Here is a 23052-nt window from a genome sequence, read left to right as displayed (position 1 = left end):
CAGTCTGAGAGAAAAGCCATTTGTCTGACCATGTGAACTATCTGGCTCTGGTTTCTAATAGTACTCAGTACTAGATTTTTTTCCAGCCCATTTTTAAACATATATATATTTTATTGATTTTTTACAGAGAGGAAGGGAGAGGAATAGAGAGTCAGAAACATCGATGAGAGAGAAACATCGATCAGCTGCCTCCTGCACACCCCGACTGGGGATGTGCCCGCAACCAAGGTACATGCCCTTGACTGAAGGAATCGAGCCTGGACCTTTCAGTCCGCAGGCCGAGGTTCTACCCACTGAGCCAAACCAGTTAAGGCCCCATCTTATCTATTATCCATCCATCTGTGGTAAGTTTTCAGTTGGGCTCAGTTTTCATGTGATCTGCCCAAACATAACATTTGCAAGTCACCCGTGATCATCTGAAAATAGTGCCCGTTCTGTCGTAATTGCTATTGCCAGTAGGTCAGCTAAAAAAAAAAATTAAAAATTAAAAAAAAAATGCTCATAAGGCTTGTGTACATTTCCAACATTCGCTCCTTTTGAAATCTGTCTTACAATATCTATAGTGAGCAGCAATCACAAGGCCTCTGAGTATACACAGCTCTCAATATTTCTATGCACATATGTATGAATCAAAACATGTTATACATGGGGGCACTTATTTACTTAAAAGGTTTATAGGTCTTAAGAATACATATAAGAGCCGAAACTGGTTTGGCTCAGTGGATAGAGCGTCGGCCTGCGGACTCAAGGATCCCCTGTTCGATTCTGGTCAGGGGCATGTACCTTGATTGCGGGCACATCCCTAGTAGGGGGTGTGCAGGAGGCAGCTGGTTGATGTCTCTCTCTCATCGATGCTTCTAACTCTCTATCCCTCTCCCTTCCTCTCTGTAAAAAATCAATAAAATAATACACATAAGTAGGTATGATAAGAACAATAGGAAATCTTCAGTGAATCGCATGGACACACCACAGGAGAGGCAACAAACAGGAGAGAAAAATTCAGTGGAACTCCATGCTGATGGAGAGGAAACGGCAGGAAGTGAGAGGATGAGCAAAGCAGGTTGCTCACATTGTTACTGCCACCTCCCCCCACACACACCTCAAAAAAACAACCCCACAAAAAATAAACTAGGTTTAAGCTCCTGATGAAAAACCCATGATTCCTATCTGCATTGCCATCGTTCCTCCCACTTCCCCCAACACACACACACACACACACACACACACAGCACCACGCCCTAGGGAGAATACTATCTTGGGACAATGATTCAGATTAGAGACAAATCAATGTCAAGCTCATACAGTTATTGGAGGGGGAACAAATAACAGCCCTCCTCTTCGCCTGGCCCCTGATGGTCCCTTGTCCTAGAGAATCAGGCAAAGGAACAAGAGCACACATTCCTTTGGAGCCAGAGACCAGCAAAGGTCAGACTGTGTGTAGGAATTTCCCCTCGATCCCTTACTTTCAGAGCCATCACTTTGTCGCTGGTCCCTAGGCATGGGCGGGTCTTCCGGGAACTTTTGATTGCGACTGTTTCTCTCTCTCAGGGTGACGCAGAGGTTCCCGGTGCCCACCAGGTAGGTGGCCCGCTACAGTTCCCGCTAACCCGGGCTGAGCCCCGTGCCCGCTCCCTGCCTCTCCCCCGTGCAGCTCTGCTCGGGTCTGCCTGAGCTGCAAGCCCGCGGGGTGCAGGGGTTAGTACTGGGGTGGGTTGGGGGGGGAGGAGGAGTGAATTAGGGGAGAAAGGGAGTGCAGGTGCAGCAGGTGGCAGATCAGGGGGAATCTTGTGGGGCTGCAAGTGGGAATTGTCTTCTGATAATCTCGAGACCCCCCTGTTCCTACTTTCTCTTTTACTTTACCTCCCTCTCCCGCTCACCCTCCCCTTCGTATGGATAATTCCTATTTCCTCTCTGTTTTGTAAATTTATGCTGTGGAAATGGAGCTTCAAAACCTCCCTGCCCCCCATCCAAATCATACTGCAGCCCCTAAACCCTTCTAAATAGAAGTTCAAGGCTCCAGCTCACGTGCCTTCTGTTACTTTCTGGACTCCGAAACTCTGGGATGGAAAATTTGAAGTTTAAATCACTCCCGTTTCTTTTTCTTTAAAAAAAAAAATATTTTTATTGATTTGAGAGAGGAAGGGAAAAGGAAAGAGAAAGAGAAACATCCATGCTGAGAATCAATGATCGGCTGCTTGCTGCACGCCCCCTCCTGGGGATGGAGCCTGCCACCCCCTGGCGCCTACCCGGCACCCTTCAGTCCGCAGGCTGATGCTCTATCCCCTAAGCCAGTGGTCGGCAAACCTCGGCTCGCGAGCCACTGCAGCTCTTGGGCCCTTTGAATGTGGCTCTTCCACAAAACGCCACGAACGGCCTGGGAGAGTCTATGTTGAAGAAGTGGCTTTAGGAGAAGTTTGCATTTAAAAAATGTGGCTCTCCAAAGAAATGTCAACCGTTGTGCTGTTCATATCTGGCTCTGTGGGCTCATGAGTTTGCCGACCACTGGACTTAAGCCAAAGTGGCCAGGGCCACACCTCCCTCTGCACCCCATGGCCTGGGGGAGGCCCACCCAGGGTTCTCCACTGGCCCTTTGGTGGCCCTTGTGCCACTAGCACCCCCCCTCCTCGCCCAGGGCAACGCCTGGATTCCCCGCACCTGACTCACGGACACGCCTATCCCTCCCTCCCTCCCTCCGTTCTCCCAGCCTCCCATTCAACTTTGAACCCCATCAGCTGCTGCTGGCAGCCTGGCTGCCTCCGGGTTGCTGAGTGCACTTACTTCTGAAAGTGCCCTGGGGCGGGAGGCAGAGGGGAGGGGGGGGAATTCTGACTCAGCCTGGGCTGTCCTGGAAGAGGTGGGGGAGAGGGTGTGGGGGAAGGAACTTCCCCTGGGAGGGATTTGTTCCAGTGCCCAGACCAGCCTGTGTCTTTGCAGGAGACACTCAGCTCCTGTCTCTTCAACGGAACGCCGCACTCGGTGAGTACCACCCACCCTTACAGATTGGGTCTCCCTCCAAAATTTCTTCAGCTGCTGGACCCCCGTATCCTGGTCCCCCTCGGGCGTTAAGGTCCCTGCTGGCATTACTAGAAACTCTCTCCTAGCCCAGCGCCAGCATGTGGTACAGAGATTGATTCTCAGCATTGATGTTTCTCTCTCCCATCAGATGTGTGCTTGGAAATCCTTTTCTGAGCCTGCGTCCCTCCCCCCACACCTGCGGTTCAGCCAGTGTGAGCCTTTTGGCCACCATCTGTGTTTACCCAGCCCCTCAAAATGAAAAACAGACACAAACCCAAAAGCCTGCCTTGTTGGCGCTGATTTGTAGGTATGGGGGGGAGGGCATGGTGTATCAGAAACCATTGCAATCAGGTGGGTGAGCAACATGGCCATTGCCCTGGCTTGGAGTAAGGTGTGGTGTTTGTTTCAATCTGTTTGTGTGTGTTTTTTTAAATATATTTTTATTGATTTCAGAGAGGAAGGGAGAGGGAGAGAGAGAGATAAGGAACATCAATGATGGGGGAGAATCATTGATCCGCTGCCTCCTGCACGCCCGCTACTGGGGATCGGGCCTGCAACCCAGGCCTGTGGCCTTGACCGAAGGCGGACACTTTAGTCTGCAGGCTGACGCTCTATCCACAGAGCCAAACTGGCTAGGGCCAGGTGTGGTGCTTGAATGGTGATTGTGATGAGCACAGACAGGCCTAAAATAGACCTGCCAAAAGCTTTGGGATCTTTGAGGAATGGGGTGTGGTTCCGGGAAGGAAAATGAACTTTCTCAAGAGCCCGCCCCGGCCTGCAGGCTCCGGGAAGAGGTTCCAGATTCCCAGTGACTCCTCCGCCCCTGCTGGGAATACACACAGCAGTTTCATTTCTCTTCAGCATTCTCTGTGGACCAGGCAATGACGTGTTAGCTCACTGTTCGTTTTCTGTAAAAATCCCCTACCGGGTCCCGGAGATTGCAGCTCAGGTCACCACCCTCCGACTGAGCAGGGGGAGGTGAGCTCACAGGTAACTCCGTTCAGAATGGCTGGGGAGCAGCTCACAGTGAGTCTGAGGTCAATGACTAGAAGCAGACGTGCCTGTTGATTCTCTGGATTTTAAAACAGCCCCACCCGGCCAGGTGTGGCTCAGTGATTGAGCATCAACCCAGGAGCTAAGAGGTCACCAGTTCAATTCCCAGTCAGGGCACATACCTGGGTTGCAGGCTCCATCCCCAGTAGGGGGCGTGCAGGAGGCAGCCGATCCATGATCCTCTCTCATCATTGCTGTTTCTCTCTCCCTCTCCCTGCTTCTCTGAAATCAATAAAAACACACTTTTAATAAAAATAAAAAAAAAAGTGTGACATAAATTATAATCCATGGACATAATATTTTTTGGCATATCACATGAAATGGTTGTCTGAGATTATAATGAAATTTGTGAGACATGTTTTGACTTAAAATGAAGGGCATGTTGAATTTATGATAAATTAACAGCTTGGCCAGAGAGAACAAACTGGTTTTAATAACGAACCCCAAAAGAATAGCCACAAGATTCATGATCTAAGTTGCAGAAGGCCGTTTTGGATCAGGCAACTTCTTTTGCGAAGGGCCGAGACTCAAACTGTAGGGTAACATTTATTTACGAAAGCCCTAATGCCTAGGACCATGGTCAGTAAACTGCGGCTCTTGAGCCACATGCGGCTCTTTGGCCCCTTGAGTATGGCTCTTCCACAAAAATACCATGGCCTGGGCGAGTCTCTTTTAAAGAAGCAGAGTTAGAAGAAGTTGAAGTTTAAAAATGTGGCTCTCCAAAGAAATTCCAATCGTCCTGTTGATATGTGGCTCTGTGGACTAATGAGTTCGCTGACCACTGGCCTAGGAGACACAGCCTTAGGAAACAAGGGATGGAGGCAAAGGAAAGGCCCTTGGAGCTTTGAAGGGAGGAAGGTCACGGTGATGCATCTGGAGGGATGGGAATGGAAGTGGAATTGGAAGGGAAAGGCGCAGCCTGCTGGGTCCTCCATCCTAAGGGTTTAAAGGTGGAGATTTTAGGGGTGGTTCCAGGGGCAGATCTCAATAGAAGATGCAGCAGCTTTCCAGGTGTGTCCTTTCAGGGTTGTGGTCTCCACTGATGGATCGGTCAGTGTCAGGGCAGGGAGGTTAGTATTCAATGCAGCTGGCCCTGAGGGCAGCCATGGTGCTGAGGTCAGCCACGGTGCTGCTTGTCGGGTCTTGCTGCTTTTCTGGGCCTGGAGCTGAATGAAGTACAACCGAAGCCTAGATATTATCTCCAGGGAGGAAAGGTCAGGGGGTCTAAACCCGAATGACCAGGATATGCAAGGGGATTAAAGGTCATCGCGGGGACGAGGTCCCACCCTACACTTGTCCATTGCTAGGACTGGGGCCTTCTGCCTGGTGACCTTCTGCACCTGGCCCATCGTCCTTGCTCTGCTCACGCCTGTGTAACGGCCACGCCTACAAAGGCAACAGCCATGGTCTACTTAACACCAGGGACAAGAACAACATGCATGTCTGTCTTCATTGATTCAATGCCTCCCATGGGCCAGGCCCCATTCTAGGGACTGCATCTATCTTCATTCATCTGTGTATATATTAAGGTGACCAGACGTCCCGCTTTTGGCGGGACAGTCCCGATTTTTAACAATTTGTCCCGCATCCCGAGGCGTTTTTAAAAAGTCCCAATTTTTGGAAAGAATCTTTTAAATCTTTTGGACTTTTTTTTAAAAATGCCGCGGGACCCGAGACAAATTGTTAAAAATCGGGACTGTCCCGCCAAAAACGGGATGTCTGGTCACCTTAATATACATACGATTTTCATGTTAGAAATGCTGAGGTTCCGAGACCTTCATTCCATTCACTGACTATACCTAAAACGGGGTATCATAAATACACTTCTGGAAGAAAAAAAAAGTGGGCCTGGTGTTGGAACCGGTCTTAGGCGAGGTTTCCTGTTCAGCTTTACATCTGGATCTGGCCTTTTGTAGAAGGAGCCTTTCTGTTGACACCTTTAGCCCCTGCTGTTCCGCCTTTTCCTCCTTCCTGGGTCCATCACGAACCCTCTGAGTAGAGGTTGGTGCCAGAGAGAAGCCCATCGGTGGTGTTGGTGTTTAGGTAGGTGAACCCCAACATGGCGCTCCATTCATGACGTGTCTTTTCCGCAGTACCCCTGTGTGTCACCATGGTGTCCCCTCCCTGTGGCCTGCTAACCCGCCAGAAGGAGCCAGGTAAGCCTGCCTGGTGCCTCTGGCTTGCCATTGTGCCCATGGCACCTTGCACGATGCCCGGGCGGCGGGAGGCATTCTGTGAACCTTGGTGACCTCTTGACCTCTGGCCTCTCTCTAGTGCCCCTGAAGAGCATTTCGGTGACCTTGTCCATTCGTGACTTTGTGGCCGGTGTGTCCGCTACCCTGAACTATGAGAATGAGCAGGCAGTCCCGTTGGAGGTCTTCTTTGTTTTCCCCATGGACGAAGACTCGGCTGTCCACAGCTTCGAGGCCCTGGTGGATGGGAAGAAAATCGTGGCAGAATTGAAGGAGAAGTCGGAGGTACTAGGGATGAATACGTTACTTCCTCCCTTCTTATGCCCATAATGCATACTCTTTAAAAAAAAAAAAAAATATATATATATATATATATATACACTTAAAAAATCAATAATACATATAATTTATTGATTTTTTTTACAGAGAGGATAGAGAGTTAGAAACATCCATGAGAGAGAAACATTGATCAGCTGCCCCTTGCACACCTCCCCCTGGGGATGTGCCCGCAGCCAAGGCACATGCCCTTAACCGGAGTCGAACCTGGGACCTTCCAGTCTGCAGGCCAACACTCTATCCACTGAGCCAAACCAGTTATGCGTACTTTAGGGTCTCCTTCAAATGCAACTTCCACGAAATGTTGATGTCGAATGCTTTGTCCTCTACTCCCCTCTAGCCGATAACTTTGCTAAAACCATTGGAGGGAGACACCCCTCGGAGGCACTTCGAGTTTGGCTGTGAACTTGGCAAGACCGGTCACAGGCTCACCCCACTTGTCTCCCCTCTCCCCCCCCCCGAACGTGTCACCCTTCATGTCATGTCACCTGTCCTTCCTTGTCCCCTTAGGCCCGCACCAATTATGAGGATGCCATCAGCCAGGGCCACCAAGCCTTCTTGTTGGAGGAGGACGACGAGGTTGGCGACACCTTCTCTTGCAATGTGGGGAACCTGGCCCCCGGGGCGAAGGCAGCACTCACCCTGAAGTACGTGCAGGAGCTGCCTCTGGAGGCCGACGGGGCCCTGCGCTACGTGCTCCCCGCTATCCTGAACCCTCGGTACAAGCTCTCCGGTGAGTAGGCTCTTTCTTCAAATACCAGCAGGGGGGGGGGGGACCTTCCTCAAGGTTGTCGGGGTGCTAACCATTGTGGGGAGGGGACACACCGCTAAAGTAACTTTCCACAGGAGAAGGTGTGGGCGGCGGCCTTCACGTAAAAACTCCTCCCATCCCCGCGAAGGACGTGCCCTACACGCTCAGCCTGGCTGCCACCGTCAGCTCACAGCATGGCATCAAGAGCGTCCAATGCAACTGCCCCGTGGGTCCCATCCAGTACCTTGACGACAAGACGTCTGCTCAGGTAATTAGTGAGGGGGCACTGTGGTGGCCAGCACCCCTCTGTTTGGGTCCTGATCTTCCTCCTCGCTCCATCTCCTAAATATTGCTAACTTTCCCCTGTTAGCCCCGGGGAATCACACTGGGTCCCAGCTATATATATATATATATATATACATACACACACACACACACACACACACACACACACACACACACATATATATATATATATATATATATATATGTATATATATATGTATATGTATATATATATTTTAATTGATTTCAGAGAGGAAAGGTGAGGGGGAGAGAGAGAGAGAAACATCGATGATAAGAGAGAATTATTCACCGGCTGCCTCCTGCATGCCCCCTCCTGGGGATCGAGTTCACAACCCAGGCTTGTGCCCTGACCGGAATTGAACCCAGGACCCTTCGGTCCACAGGCCAGTGCTCTATCCACTGAGCCAAACTGGCTAGGGCTGGGCCCCTTCTTGATCCTTATTCCATCTCCGGAGCCTCCCACCTGTTCTCGCCCTTGCTCCTGGCTCTGCTTACCCATGGAAGGAGCCGGGAGACCTCGGCTCTGACCTCAGCCCCGGGCAGCGGCAGGAGGGTCTGACGGGGCTTCTTGGCTTGCTCCCAACTCAGATCTCCTTGGCTGATGGACACAAGTTTGATCGAGATGTGGAGCTGCTGGTTTACTACAGTGAGGTGCACACCCCCAGCGTGGCTGTGGAGATGGGGGAACCCGCAGCCAAGGCCGGTACGTGCCTTCTCCCTTTGGCCGTTGAATTACCCTCAAATTCCCCTCACTTTTTTCTTCTAAGGCCGTTGAATTACCCTCAAATTCCCCTCACTTTTTTCTTTTCTTTTCTATTCTATTTCGTAATGGGTAAAACAAAACAAAACAAAAACGGGAGTTTACACTATGGCATGCAAAAATGGTTCAGGTCAATGAATATCATGTGACCATGCCCTATATGTACATTTAGGTGGATTAGTAGAGAATCAGACCAAGGACAATATTGCCTAAGGAAATAAATGTAAATGTAAGTAAAAATATACATTGAAATGGCCAGTTTAATATCAAAGATTAGTAAATAATCAAAATGTCTCACAGTAGCTAAATTCACTATGCTGGGATTACTTGATGAGTTATTATGCAGCTACTATATAGAATCATTTATGTTGACACATTGAAATAATATGGGGAAAAGGCTTCCAACAAGGATTAAGTAAAAGAAAAGTAAGTTATACAGATCAGCCTCTACAAGTGTAAATAAAAGTAAAATAAAAGTAAATGATGTGACTTTTTCACTTTTCAAATGATCAGAGATTTCCAAATCTGGGAACACCTCCTGCTTTAAAAAGCGAGCTGACCATGGCACCCTTGCAGATGGCTGTAAGCAACAATAATTTGGTATCGAACTTTGGAGGAGAGATTTGGCGCTATGTGCCAAAAGAAGTGTTCATTTTAGTGAATGTGTCCAATTTTAGGAATCTTACCTACGGAAAAAGTGCCGTTAGAAGAAGTTTAAGTTTTTAAAATGTAGCTCTTTAAAGAAATTTCAGTCGTTGCACCGTTGATATTTGGCTCTGTTGACTCATGAGTTTGCCGACCACTGCCTTGGGGACAATCATAGTCAAAACACAATGTCTTGGGTTAGGCTCTTACTTCCATAACTGCCACTGCTTTAAAGATAAGTGGCTATAGTTGATCTTCAGTAGGCCATTTTCTTATCTCACAGTTGACATTTGGCCACAATAACTTCACATTCCAACTCACAAATTGGAACGCCTTAATTTGCCTTCACTTGTTTAACCATTCCGCCACCCCACCACCCCCTAACCCCCACAGGGCAGACTGTCCACGCTAAACCTCGTAGAGGGGGTTCCAGCCTCAGCTAGGTTTGCCCCAGCTCCTGTTCCATGAAGCCCTTGGCCCTGTCTTCTTACATTCGTGGCCTGGTTTTGTCCTTCCTTTTGGGCGAGCTCCCCCTTGTGTGCCCATGAAGTATTCCCACGACGAGTATGTGTTGTGTGTGTTTTAGTTCCTTTTCATCTCAGAGTGTCCTTATTTCTTTCTGAGTAGATTCTTTGATGGGAGATCCATCCACGATGGTGAGTTTCTACCCAAACATCCCAGAGGCCCAGTCACCAACTGCATGTGGAGAATTTGTCTTCCTCATGGACCGCTCGGGAAGTATGCATTGTCCCATGAATCATCAGGATCCGTCTCGGCTGCGCATCGGGGCGGCCAAGGTAAGACTAGTTCTTGTTCTGGTCACGTGCTCAACTAAGGATGAGTCTCTGGGGTTAAGTTAGAGTGCATCTGGGTCATGTGGATCCCTGTGTCCAGCTGCACTTCAGCTCACATGACCACTCCAAGGACTATAAGACTTGGAGGCATGCTCCTGGTGAAGGCCCACGCCCTCAGGAGTTCGATTGGGAGGGTCTGTGTGTCTTCAAGGATCCTCTCTCACTCATTCCTCATACTCTCCCTTCAGGAAACACTGATTTGGCTGCTGAAGAGTTTGCCTATGGGCTGTTATTTCAACATCTATGGATTTGGATCTACCTTTGAGGCCTTCTTTCCGTAAGTTTCTAGAAAGGCTACAGAGAGTCCGAAAAAAAAAGATCCTCTATAGAAAGGACTATAGCCGAAACCAGTTTGGCTCAGTGGATAGAGTGTTGGCCTGTGGACTGAAAGGTCCCAGGTTCAATTCCAGTCAAGGGCATGTACCTTGGTTGCAGGCACATCCCCAGAAGGGGATGTGCAAGAGGCAGCTGGTCGATGATTCTCTCTCATTGATGTTTCTAACTCTCTATCCCTCTCTCTTCCTCTCTGTAAAAAATCAATAAAATATATTTTTTTTAAAAAGAAAGAAAGAAAGGACGATATTGTTAAAGGGGTTATGGTAGCATTGACTTTGGCATTGGGTTGTATACAATGGGGCGAATCTCACTGCGGGGATGCGATACTGGGCACTGTCAGCTAGCTGTGTCCCTGAGGGTGTTTGCTTTTCTCAGGGAGAGCGTGAAGTACACTCAGGAGACCATGGAGGAGGCGCTGAAGAGAGTTAAGAGCATGGACGCCAACCTCGGGGGCACAGAAATCTTGGCACCACTCAAGGCCATTTACAGTAAAGCTCCCATCCCAGGCCACCCTCTCCAGGTAAGAATTGGAACAGAGCTCCCAGGAAGGGGGTAGAGAGAACGAAACTTGGGTTCCAGAATGAACAGCCCTGAGTTTCATTGTAGGGTTGTCGCAATATGGTGTGCATTTCAAAGACAACAAAGAGCTGTCTTTCCTGTGGAAAAGGGGAAAAGACAAGAGACATTCCATAGAATTCCTCTTCCTTAGCTCCATGCTCTGAGCTTTGGAGGCGGAAGCTGTCTTGCAGAATGACACAAAAGCTTGAGGTGAAACTGGCAGGGTGATGCAAATGCCCAGGGTTCGGGTCAGACCATGTGAAAACAAGTGACAGTGGCCCACTAGGGATTCTCACACAGGTCTGAAGAGGCATCGGTGTCTCTGGCATGAAGTAGTCGAGTTTTTCAAGGGCGAATTGCGGTATTTTTAGAAGTGAACTTAAAAAAAAAAAGTGAACTTCATAGAGACTTGACCAATGTCTTCTGTGTTCAGCTTTTTGTGTTCACAGATGGAGAAGTGAACGACACATTCAGTGTCGTTGGAGAAGTGAAAAGAAATGGGCAGAGGCACAGGTATACAGACCATGTCATTGCTGGCTGATGTGTGTATTTAGAGCTAAAATTATAAACATATCTGTAACTGAATCCTAAATTTGGGTACGTCATTTTCCATTGGTATTCTCTACTTTCTAATTATCAATTATGATTTCTTTATAAAACCTATGTTGATATTTGGAAGTTTACTAACTAGTGCACGATCTCTTCATGTATTTTTATGTGTGTGGGTTTTGTTTTGTTTTTTTATCATGATTTTATCATGTCCCCCGTTAGTCCCCGTCTCTAACTTCAGGCTGTTTCACAACCGCAGGTGTTTCTCATTTGGTATTGGAGAAGGGGCCTCCACCAGCCTCATAAAGGGCATTGCCCGGGCATCGGGGGGTGCGGCAGAATTTATCACAGGCAACGAGAGGATGCAGTCGAAGGTAAGGGGCAGGCCTGTGTCCAGGGGGGTGATCTAGAGGGAGTGGGGGGGCCGGAGGCACCCTGCTGCAAGAGCAGAGGCAACCTATTGCCTCTAGGATTCACTTCTTTATATTATTCCCAAGGCTTTGGGCTACAGACTCCATGGGACTACTTTTGTCTTTATGTGAACGGGGCCCACTGTAGTTTCTGGAGAAATGGCATCTAGTCCCAGCAACAAGATGCTGGAAGAGGTCAGGGCTTTGTGTTTCAAACAAGAAACAGAAACTTAAGAATTTTGCCTGTTGAGCTTGGCATTCCAGGTGTGTGCAAATGACACAAAGAACACAAGAAGGATGGCCCTAGCCGGTTTGGCTCAGTGGATAGAGCACCGGCCTGTGGACCAAAGAGTCCTGGGTTCCATTCCAACCAAGGTCAAGGGCATGTACCTTGGTTGCAGGCTCCTCCCCAGCCCGGGCCCTGGTCAGGACGCATGCAGGAGGCAACCCATCGATGTGTTTCTCTTACATCCATGTTTCTCTCTGTCTTTCCCTCTCTCTGAAGATGGATGGAAAAAATATCCTCAGGTGAGGATTAACAACAACAAAACACAAACAAAACAAAAAAATATACAAAAACAAGGACAGCCTGGAATATGTCTGTAAACTGCTGCTCCATTTGACGAGTAAGCACAGGGAAGGCACCCACCTCTGGTTATAGTGCTGCGTTCCTTGGAGGAATCTTTCATGTCCCACGTGGAAAGGGCTCCAATTCAGGGTTCAGGTTCTGGAGAAGGGCCGCACACAAATGAAAAGAAGACTTGAAGAAATTCAATTTGGCGATATGGGAGGCCAGGCGGTAGTCCAACTCTAGTGGGAGAACTACTTCTGCTCTGGCCCTGCCATCCCCTTTTTTGAGGCTTTGGGGAAAACATCTTAGGCAAGATACACAGAAATTTACATGTAGCACTTAGGCAGGAAATAACAGAAACTTACACGGGACAAACAAGGTGGAGGCTGCTTCAGCTAACAATGTCTCAGCTAAAGGGTGAGTGGTTAGAGCAATGAAGGTGGTTGACCAGCCTTTCTGGCTTCCTGTCAACCTCTCTCTCTCTCTCTCTCTCTCTCTCTCTCTCTCTCTCTCTCTCTCTCTCTCTCTCTCTTTAAATATATTTTATTGATTTTTTACAGAGAGGAGGAGAGAGAGAGAGAGAGCTAGAGACATCGATGAGAGAGAAACATCAACCAGCTGCCTCTTGCACACCCCCACTGGGGATGTGCCCACAACTAATGTACATGCCCTTGACCGGAATCAAACCTGGGACCTTTCATTCCGTAGACCGACGCTCTACCACTGAGCCAAACCATTTTCAGCAACATCTCTTTTAGTGAAACTGATTTGTTTCGGGCAGTTCCTCTTTCCCAGTTGCTGCCATTTCTTGTCGAATGCGTACTTTTCTATTACTTTATTCACATTTATTACATTTCTCTGCCTTAGCCTCCTCTTGTGTAAAGCAAAAGTAAGAACACCCACCCGCTAGTAGAGTACTAGGGAGAAGGTCTACCATGCGTTGGGCTGCATAGCTCGTGGGCACAATGAGCACTGAGGTAGTAGGCGGTATGGCCGCCTTTATGTATTTGTGGTTCATTTATGTATTTATATTGTTCTCTTCCCTCCGCCAGGCTCTCAGGGCCCTGAAGCGCTCTCTGCAGCCTGTGGTAGAGGATATTTCTCTGAGCTGGGATTTGCCTGCCGGTCTGTCTGCTAAATTGCTTTCCCCAGAGCCAACTGTCATCTTCCAGGGCCAAAGGCTAATCGTCTATGCCCAGTTGACTGGGACCATGCCGGTGAGATTCCATTCTTGCTTGTTCCTCCTGGGCAAACTCATTAGTCAACAGAGCCAACGATTGAAATTTCTTTTGGAGAGCCACATTTTTTTTTTTAAACGTAAACTAGATAGGTAGGTACGTTGTTATTAACGTAATGAGGGTACGTGGTATTTTGTGGAAGAGCCGCCCTCCGGGGGCCAAAGAGCTGCATGTGGCTCGCGAGCCGCAGTTTGCTGACCACTGCTCTAGCCACTATCGGTGCTGCCCCGAGCTCTTCTCCAGACCTCGCCATCATGTCAAAGTCTATGGTTTTCTGAACTAGCCAGTAACTTGAAATGGGTGGGATTGGAGAGCTGCCCCAACTCTGACATCTCTCCCTGGGTGATCTCTCACTTCCCTCGTGTCTACTCTTCTCTACGTTTTAGCCAGCAGAGGCAACAGGAAAAGTTTGCCTCAAGTACACCCTCCAGGGCAAGCAGTTTGAGAACCCGGTGGCGTTTTCTCTACAGCCCAAGTCGGATGCCAAGTAAGATTTCCATTTTTTTTTCTTTCCTAATTCCTTCCTTTTCTCTCTCCTTTTCCTCCCCACTCCTCCCCTCTCCTCTTCTTTCATTCCTCTCCTTCCCTTCCCTCCCTCCACTTCCCTTTCTTCTTGTCTCTGCCATCCTTGGGGGTGAGTTTCCTGCCCTTCATTTTGGGCTCAAGTGATTTCCCTAAAATCAAATTTCCTTTTCCAGCCACTCAGAATTCATCTCACCCCCATCTTTATGTTCCCCCCTGCGCCATCCCTAGCTTCTCTGCGTAGCGGCACGGGGTGCTTCTCCCCGAGTCACAGGAATTCATTTTTTTTTCTTTTTTTTTCCTTTTTTTTTTTTCGGTTAGCCTCACCATTCATCGCCTTGCTGCCAAGTCCTTCATCCAGACCAAGGACGTGGGCTTCCATGAGACTCCAGCAAATGATAAGAAAGACGTCTTGAAGATAAGCCTGGAGTGTGGCGTCATAAGCTCCCACACGGCTTTCATCGCCATCAACAAGGACCTCAACAAGCCGGTCCAGGGACCCCTGACTCGCAGTGACGTTCCAAGTCCAATGCTATTTGCTCAATGTGCGGCATTTGGTTCTCCTAGATTGATGATGTGTAGTGCACCTGCTCCTCCGATGCCTGGTAATTCTGTTCGGAGGTTCGGTGCTTCTCTTCCAAACCCACTGAGCAGACTTAAAGGTGGTAGGTTTTATTGTAATCAAACTCACGTAAAACAAGGGGCCCTGTATATATCATTTAAAGCAAATGTTTATGAAAAGTCCTTCCCCTCCCACCACCCCTTGTCATCTCCGCATCTAGGATCTCTGACTGCTGTAAAACTTTTCTGTCCTAGAAAACTAGAAATTACACCATTAGCAAGAAAATGTAAAGTACTCCAAGGGTGGGGGGGGGGGGCGGGGGATGAGGGAAATGAAGCTGAAAGTGCATATACACATTGAATAGTTACACTGCCTAAACCTGAAGCTGATGTATCCTATCGATCCTGGTTAATGATTACACAAATGGCTGGCAAACAACCTGGTAGTGTTAGGAAATGGGTGCTGATAGCTGAGCTGTCTCAGACATGAGCCAAAGCTGGAGAGTGAAATGCTCAGGGAGAAGTAGAGCTTTTTGTCAAGGAATATTGAGGGGCTGATCAGCTGCAAGGATTGACTGAGATCACCATGGAGGATAAGCTATGTGGCGTCCCACCCCACAGGATTTGCTTCAGCAGGGCTCTGGTACCTGCTGAGTCTACCCCATGCGTATGTTGCTTGTGGAGGTAGTGGAGTGGTGATGCTTTGACATGGTCTGAAGCTGTCCACTGGGTGCACTGGCTCTGGAGACTCCTGGGAGATTCAGGCCAAGGTCAGCTACTACCTTTGTTCTGCCCCAGGACCACCCAGCATGAGCAACAAAATGATCTGCAGATGGCTGCTACTTGTGTTGAGCTTGGAGGTGCCTAGGAGAAGCCAAGCTACAAACCAAGGCTGGCTGTGGCTAGTGCCAGGCCCAGGGTCACTTAGCAACAGGCACTAGGCCAGATGCTGCTTATTTGAGATATTTTAGGAAAATATGAAGCATGAGCCAAGATAGGCCATTCTGATGATAGTGCCACTAGAAACAGCCAGTGTGGACAGGGCTCCACCAGGGTGGGGCTAACAATGTTAATCCAGGTTGATGGAGACTCAGATATGGTGGCCACCTGATGGTCCTTTGGGGGAGGGTTCAACAAAGGAACAATGGCCTCTACCAGTACTTCTGTCTGGAAGAAAGCTGCCCATCCAGCTCATGCTATGATGCCAGACCATTCCGTTCCTCCCTATATGCCTCAGGTGCCTTTCAAGTTGCCGTCCCCATGCTGGAGCTCTGAGGAGTCAGTCTAAGTTCATCCATATGTGGACTCTTTAGGAGGAACTGCTTGGGACTCCTGCAGCCTCTGTCTCCCTCAGCCTCATCCCTCACTGTTTTTTGTAACCAGAAGTTATGGGGACTTTTCTTTTCAGCACTGGAACCCTGAGCTGGAGACTTGGTGTGGGGCTGGGACCCCTAGCTCTTCAGGGTACCTCTGTAGCTGAGATATCCCCCTAGTTATTATCTGCCCCTACATGGGTGTGGCACCAATACCTCCTACCAGTCTTGATGTGGCTACTTCTTTAATTCCATTGTTATAGGACTTCCATTGAGCTTGATTTCAGGCAGTTCTGAATGATGGTTATTCTGTAGTTTAGTTGTAATTTTGATGTGGTTTTGGGAGGAGGCAAGTATACTGGATTTATTTATATTGCCATCTTTGTGTGTTTTTTTTTAAATATATTTATTTTTCAACTAGTTTTTTACAGGTAGAACAATTCTGCTTGATAACCAGATATCTTGTCTTGGGAAGGAGTGGCCGGAGTAGAGTGGAGGTTGAAGCCATTTGATTGAAGGAAGACAAGAAGCTTTGAAATAGGATGTTGGATAGGTTATGTACAATACATGGGTGCTTAAACTCTACAGAGGATTGCAGGCTTTGCAAGGAAGTGAAAGCCTTCTGTCTAGTTTTCAGATACTTCAGTGAATGTAGAAAAGTGACAAAGAAGTTGGTGGTTGACAGCAGTGAGGCTACTAGTATGAGGAAGGTAATCCAGGTGAAGGTGAAGAGTCATGATATGGATGTGGCCGTTGGGACTGAAGAGGTTGCCCACCCCACCTACCTCACCTCTCTAACCTGGACGCTTGGGCTCTGGTATCTGGGGCAACCACCATTTGAGAAGGATAAAGGGAGAAAGGATTTCTAGAAGGAAAAATTTAGTTTTAAGTTAAGATGAGTAGTGGAAGGAAGCCTCCGATAATGAAACCAAGGATGCAGGAAAGATCATTGTCATGCATCAGGAGGACACCGTTGGAAGGGTCGGAGGGTGCAGGATTTGGGCTCCTGGGAGAAGAAGAAAAGGCACAATGAAGACGATGACTGAGGCTGGCCCGAATAGGAGCATACATCTCGAAATTATCAGGGCCCTTTGCCTACAGCAGAGAGCATAGGGTGCCTCAGTGTCAATGTCTATATTTTTGTTTTTCAGCTCATAGAAAGCCCTATTCTCCTACCATCCTCTGGCATCTCTGCCCAACTCATACCGGAGTATGTCATAGCAGAAGAACAGTTATGACCCCCATAGGTCCACAATTAATAAGAGCCTGTATTAATTTCCAGATGAGCATCTTTCCAGGGATATTTTCTCACCATGGCTTGTCTGTCACACATATAGGACTAAAACTAGCCAAACGCCGAAGTGGTGGATCAATGAAAGTCCAGGTTTTAGGGGAGCAAATTGATGTTGACAGGGGCGTGTCAATGGCATATTCTTCCACCGACGTGACCGACTTGGAAACTAACCATACAGGTGAGATGACCCTCAGTTCTCTTTTTCTAATCTATGGGAACCAAAGACCTCAACTTCAGTGTCCCGCTGTCTTGTGGCTTTCTCTACCTAGAAGGTGATGGGCTGGAAAAGCATCGGGGGTAGAGGGTAAAATTTCCCAGTTTCCTGGTCAGGGCCAGCCCCGCTTCCATAGTCTACAACACAGGACACGGAAGCCTGCCCCCGTGGAGTTCGGGACAAGCCCCTTTGCCGTCTCAGCTCATATACCTTGCCTACCAATCGGGTCCTCCTCTTGCAGAACCCACCTGCCAGCCTGTTTGGGCCCAGCTGCATCAATCATTCTCTTAGAGGTTGGGGTTGAAGACCGACCTTTTTTAATGCTGTCTGATCACTTCCTGACACTACAAAGCTGTTCCTTAGCCATCTCATTGCTTTGTGTCCCATACAGCTGGGTAGTCAAAATCCATGTTACCTAAAATAGACTTAAAGGCAACTTCTGTCCAGTCTCTTCCTGTTCGTTTTTTGTTTGTTTGTTTGTTTGTTTTTTAATATATTTTTATTGATTTTTTTTTTTTTTACAGAGAGAAAGGGAGAGGGATAGAGAGTTAGAAACACCAAGGAGAGAGAAACATCAATCAGCTGCCTCTTGCACACCCCCTATTGGGGATATGCGTGCAACCAAGGTACATGCCCTTGACCAGAATCGAACCTGGGACCTTTCAGTCCGCAGGCCAACGCTCTATCCACTGAGCCAAACCGATTTTGGCAGGATCTGTACTCTTGCTATAGCCTTTCTCTGGATTCAGACCTCCCTCCCTGACGTATGCCAAGGGGCCAAATTACACTTCCTAATTTCTCATCTTCTTTCTTTTTTTTTCTCTCCTCCAAAATCTTTGAAGATGATCCTCTCGTACAGCTGATTTCCCTCCAGAAGGCAGATGGTTCCTGGGATCTGAATGAAGGCCTGGCCACGGCCCTTGGTATGAGCTTGGGAGATATACAGGCTGCACTCCCTGTCAAGGTGAGACTCGGGGAAGAAAAAAGGAATCTGTCTGTTTTTGAGAAGTTGGGATCAGTAAAGAGAATTGGGTGAATCATGACTCGCCCGAGGAAGCAGAGTATAGGAGGGCAGACACTAAATAAATCTCTAATAAATAGAGGTTGAAGGTTCTTCCTGGATAGGTTAGAACAGAAGGAACAAGGAACTCCTGGTCCAGCTAGTAGGAGTTGATTGATGACAAAGGGAACATTCTCTTTTCCTTTGGCTGATTCCCTGCCACCCAGCTCAGTGATGGTAACAGCTGATCACTGAGCAGTAACTGCGCTAAACACTTCACTTTCATGATCTTACTTTTTCCTCACAACAGTGAAAAAAAGGTAAGTCCTATTTATGTTGTTGTTTATAGATGAAGAAGCTGAAACCCAGGGAAGTATAATAATGTGTCTAAGTTTACCTAACTAGTTAGTGGCAGAGTGGGGTTCAATTCAAGGACTGTTTTTTCCAATCCACTTTATTGCTTCTCTTCCTAATGAGGAAGTTGTCCAGAAATGAGCAAGATCTAAGTTAGGGATGTGAAGCATACACAGGGGTGATGTAATTATTGCAAATGCGTTCAAGTCTGCTGATGAGGACACATTCTGTTCTGGAATTTCAAGGTGGCTTGCGAACCGAGATATGGTGAGATATGAGACAAATGCCAAAAGCCTGAAAGGCAGTGTCGTTTTGAATTTACAAAATCTGGAAGGTGATTCAGTAAACCTCAGATATCTGAAACAAGACTACTCAGAGGACAGGGTAGCTGTTTCCAAATGGTAACGCTCATGAGATAAAAGAATGTATTTTAATCTGTTGTCTCTAAAAACTGGCACTGGGAGCCGCGGGGGAAAGCTCACGTTTTTTTTCTGGTCTATGGATGGCTTTCTGTTGAGCTAGATGAGTACGATGACCTTGACCCAGAACGTTCGGTCTCCAGTCCCAGCTCCATCACGTGCTTCTAGAAGACTCACTGTGGGCAAATCATTTTCACTTTTATATGAATCTGTTTTCTCTCTTAAAAATGTGTGGCAATTGGTCATTCCCCATGTGTTCTTGTTTTGGTGGGGGCTCAACTAAAAACACACACGTGAAGATGCTTAAGGAAATACAGAAAGCCACTGTGTGTGTGTGTGTGTGTGTGTGTGTGTGTGTGTGTGTGTGTGTGTGTGTGTGTGTGTTGTTGTTGCTGTTTTATCACAGCTGGCTGATCCTTGGTGGGGGTGTCTTAGGAGTTTCAAGTCATGTCCCGGTGGTTACACTGGATTTAAAATTTAAGACATTTCTACCTTAAGACTCACTGGAGCCCTAACCCATTTGGCTCAGTGCAGTGGTCGGCAAACACATTAGTCAACAGAGCCAAATAGCAACAGTACAACGATTGAAATTTCTTTTGAGAGCTACATTTTTTAAACTTAAACTATACAGGTAGGCACATTGTTATTAACTTAATTAGGCTACTCTTAAGCTGGCCTTTGCTAAAAACTCAAGGGGCCAAAGACCCGCATGTGGCTCGCGAGCCACAGTTTGCCAACCACTGGGTGGGTAGAGCGTCGGCCTGCAGACTGAAAGGTCCCGGGTTTGATTCCGGTCAAGGGCATGTATCTTGGTTGCGGGCACATCCCCAGTAGGGGGTGTGCAGGAGGCAGCTGGTCGATGTTTCTCTCTCATCGATGTTTCTAGCTCTCTATGCCTCTCCCTTCCTCTCTGTAAAAAAATCAATAAAATATATATATTTTTTAAAAGACTCACTGGATTGTTGCCCTGAGGTTTAGGGCCTGGCATTAGAAGCCCTAAAGGAGGTAGCGGAGGAGGGAGTGCAGGCTTCAGGGACTTCTCCGTCTGTTGTAGAGCGCGGATTCCTCAGGCTGGGCCACTGTCCTGGCGGTGACCTGGCTGCATGACAAGCATAAGGACAAGAAAGGCGAGTGGGAACTTCTGGAAAGGAAAGCTGTGGCCTGGATTCACAGCCACGCAGGTAGGAGCACAATCCCAGGACCTCATCTCCTTCCCCTCTTAGGAGGCTCCGCATCTTCCCAGACACTGAGCCCCCAGACCTTGGCGGGTCTCCCAGCTGATTCTTCCTGGGGCAGGAGGAGAGCACAGTCTTAAAGTGGGGGAGGGGGGGGGAGGGGGGGGTGTGTAACGAGGAAAAGGGGCATCCAGTGGCATTTATTCTTCTCGCTATTGTCCATACCGTGCTGAGCATGAGTTTTTTCTTGTTTGAGTGTTTAGTATCTCCTGCTGCTGAATACCTCTGGAGCCAGAGGAAAGGAAAGGGGATCTAGGCCATGTGACCAAAAGTCAGGGGTGTTTAAATACAGATACAAGCAGGACTCGGAGGAGAGGATCTGGGAGGTTCAGGGGAGACTGGGAGAAAGGCATTTCCTGTCACTGCTGTCCCTCGGCCCTCACTTTGGTTTTCTCCTCACAGGCTCCGCCAGGGATGGGCTGGTGAAAGCTGCCGTGGACTTTCTGAAGTCATCGGTGGATCCTGCCGTCTTCGCCCCCTGAGGATCCCGACCAGAAGCACATTCTTCCTGCTCCTGGACCCTCCTGTCCCCTCTGCCTTCCCAAACGCGATCTGTCTTGTATACCTCTCCTGTCGGTTTCCTGTGATACGTTCCCGCCCCACCTCCCCTCCATGTTCCAGGTTCCCTCTGGATATGACATCCTTTCCCCAGCATGTGCCCTCAGCCAGGCATCATGGTCCCACACCTGCTCTTTTTCTGGAAGGAGATCAGAGGCAGTCAAGTCCCTCCCTGGCTGTTCAGAGCAACAACAGGAGGAAGAAGTGGTGTGGACTCCAGGCTAATGGTTGCCAGGTTGATGTCAGGGACCTTTCAGTCCCAAGCGCTATCCTAGTGGAAGGGACCCTATTGGATGTGTTGTTCCCTAACATACTGCTGTATCAATATTAAAATGACACCTTGTTGTATCTGATACTGTATAGATTTATTTGTTGAATCTGCGTGGGCTTTCTCATCCCTTGTTTTCCCTCCCAACTTATATTTAATTGTTGCCCATTCAAGTTGAAGTTCGCCTTTGCATGAGGCAGGCTGGTATCCAAGTCTACCGTATTGATGTCATGACAAAAGAGAGTTTCCTAAGGGCCATGAAATGTGCAGAACTACCCTCTGCACACAAAAGATGGCCCTCGGCATTTATTATTCAGAGCGTGTATTCATTACGTTTATTGTTTACCTCCCCTTTGCTCACCCTTCAGCTTCCAGGCTGGGATTTGGGGATTTCTAAAGCAAAACACAACACGAACAAAAAAATTGTAATCTTGATCTGTCTTCTTTATAATGCAGAGTCCTCTCATTTTTCCATTCGAGTTCTCATGCTTTGAAACCTACCAACCTGGCCGAAACCGGTTTGGCTCAATGGATAGAGCGTCAGCTTGGGGACTGAAAGGTCCCGGGTTCGATTCCGGTCAAGGGCATGTACCTTGGTTGCGGGCACATCCCCAGTGGGGGGTGTGCAAGAGGCAGCTGATCGATGACTCCCTCTCATCGATGTTTCTAACTTTCTATCTCTCTCCCTTCCTCTCTGTACAAAATCAATAAAATATATTAAAAAACAAAACAAAACAAAAAATACCTACCAACCTGTACATGTCTCCAATCGAAACAAGTGTCAGTCTTCGTAATCAACAGACATGTTTATGGAAGCCCACCTTCAGGGCGTGGCACTCCGTGTTCTGTTCCATTGGTCTATATGCCTGTTCTTGTGCCAGTACCTGGCTGTTTTGATTATAATGACTTGATAGTATAGTTTGATATCTGATATTATGATCCCTCCAACTTTGTTCTTCTTTTTCATGATGGCTGAAACTACTTGGGCTCTTCTTTGGTTCTATATCTATTTTTTGGAGTATTCGTTCTAGATCTGTAAAATATGCCATCGGTATTTTAATAGGGATTGCATTGAATCTGTAGATTGTGTTGGGTACTTTTGGATATTTTAATCATGTTTATTTTCCCAACCCATGAACAGAGTATGTCTTTCCATTTGTTTGTATCTTCCATTTATTGTTCCAATATCCTATAGTTTTCTAAGGACAGGTCTTTTATCTCCTTGGTTAAGTTTATTCCTAGGTATTATTTTGTTGTTGTTGCTATGGTAAATGGGATTTTTTTTTTTTTTTAGTTTATCTTTCTTAGAATTCATTATTAGTGTATATAAATGCTATCAATTTCTAGATGTTATTTTTGTATCCTGTTACTTTGCCAAATTCACAAGTCTACTAGGTCTTTTGTGGAGTCTTGAGGGTTTTACTGTACCCCTTACAATTTGGATGATTTGATTTGATTTTTTAGGCTAATGCTGGACACATAAAAAGAGCTTGGGCATCTTCCTTCCTGTTGAAATTTTTGGAGTACGTTTTAGTTCTGTGAAATATGCCATTGGTATTTTAATATGGACTGCATTGAATCTATAGATTGCTTTGTGTACTATGGACATTTTGGTTGGTGTTAGTTCTTCTTTGAATGTTTGCTAAAACTCCCCTGTGGAGCCATAAGGTCCAGGATTTTTGCTTATTATTATTATATTTTTATTATAAATTTTTATTATAAATTTTTATTATTATTACT

General features: G+C 47.5%; 1 protein-coding gene across 4 annotated transcripts; it reads left to right on the top strand.

The window, feature by feature from the left end:
* The first annotated feature begins 1337 nt into the window (after positions 1–1337).
* Positions 1338–21397, top strand: VWA5A (von Willebrand factor A domain containing 5A). Of its 4 annotated transcripts, none has more exons than XM_045585424.1 (19): positions 1338–1425; positions 2935–2976; positions 6162–6224; positions 6343–6545; positions 7107–7329; positions 7443–7615; positions 8242–8356; positions 9686–9855; positions 10101–10189; positions 10624–10768; positions 11240–11319; positions 11615–11729; positions 13389–13553; positions 13961–14061; positions 14418–14701; positions 17308–17442; positions 18321–18442; positions 20306–20432; positions 20889–21397. In XM_045585424.1, the coding sequence occupies exons 1-19, from the start codon at positions 1353–1355 to the stop codon at positions 20966–20968; spliced, it is 2505 nt and encodes an 834-aa protein (XP_045441380.1). In that variant the 5' UTR covers positions 1338–1352; the 3' UTR covers positions 20969–21397. The 4 variants fall into 4 exon arrangements, with proteins under 4 accessions (XP_045441380.1, XP_045441379.1, XP_045441378.1 ...); XM_045585423.1 differs by having other exon boundaries at positions 14418–14758; XM_045585422.1 differs by having other exon boundaries at positions 14418–14761.
* The last annotated feature ends 1655 nt before the right edge of the window (positions 21398–23052 follow it).

This window comes from Pipistrellus kuhlii, unplaced genomic scaffold (genome assembly GCF_014108245.1).
Source record: "Pipistrellus kuhlii isolate mPipKuh1 unplaced genomic scaffold, mPipKuh1.p scaffold_m20_p_20, whole genome shotgun sequence".
Classification (NCBI taxonomy): Eukaryota; Metazoa; Chordata; class Mammalia; order Chiroptera; family Vespertilionidae; genus Pipistrellus; species Pipistrellus kuhlii.
The sequence above is the reverse complement of the archived record's forward strand: the minus strand, read 5'-3'. Positions and strand labels throughout refer to the sequence as shown.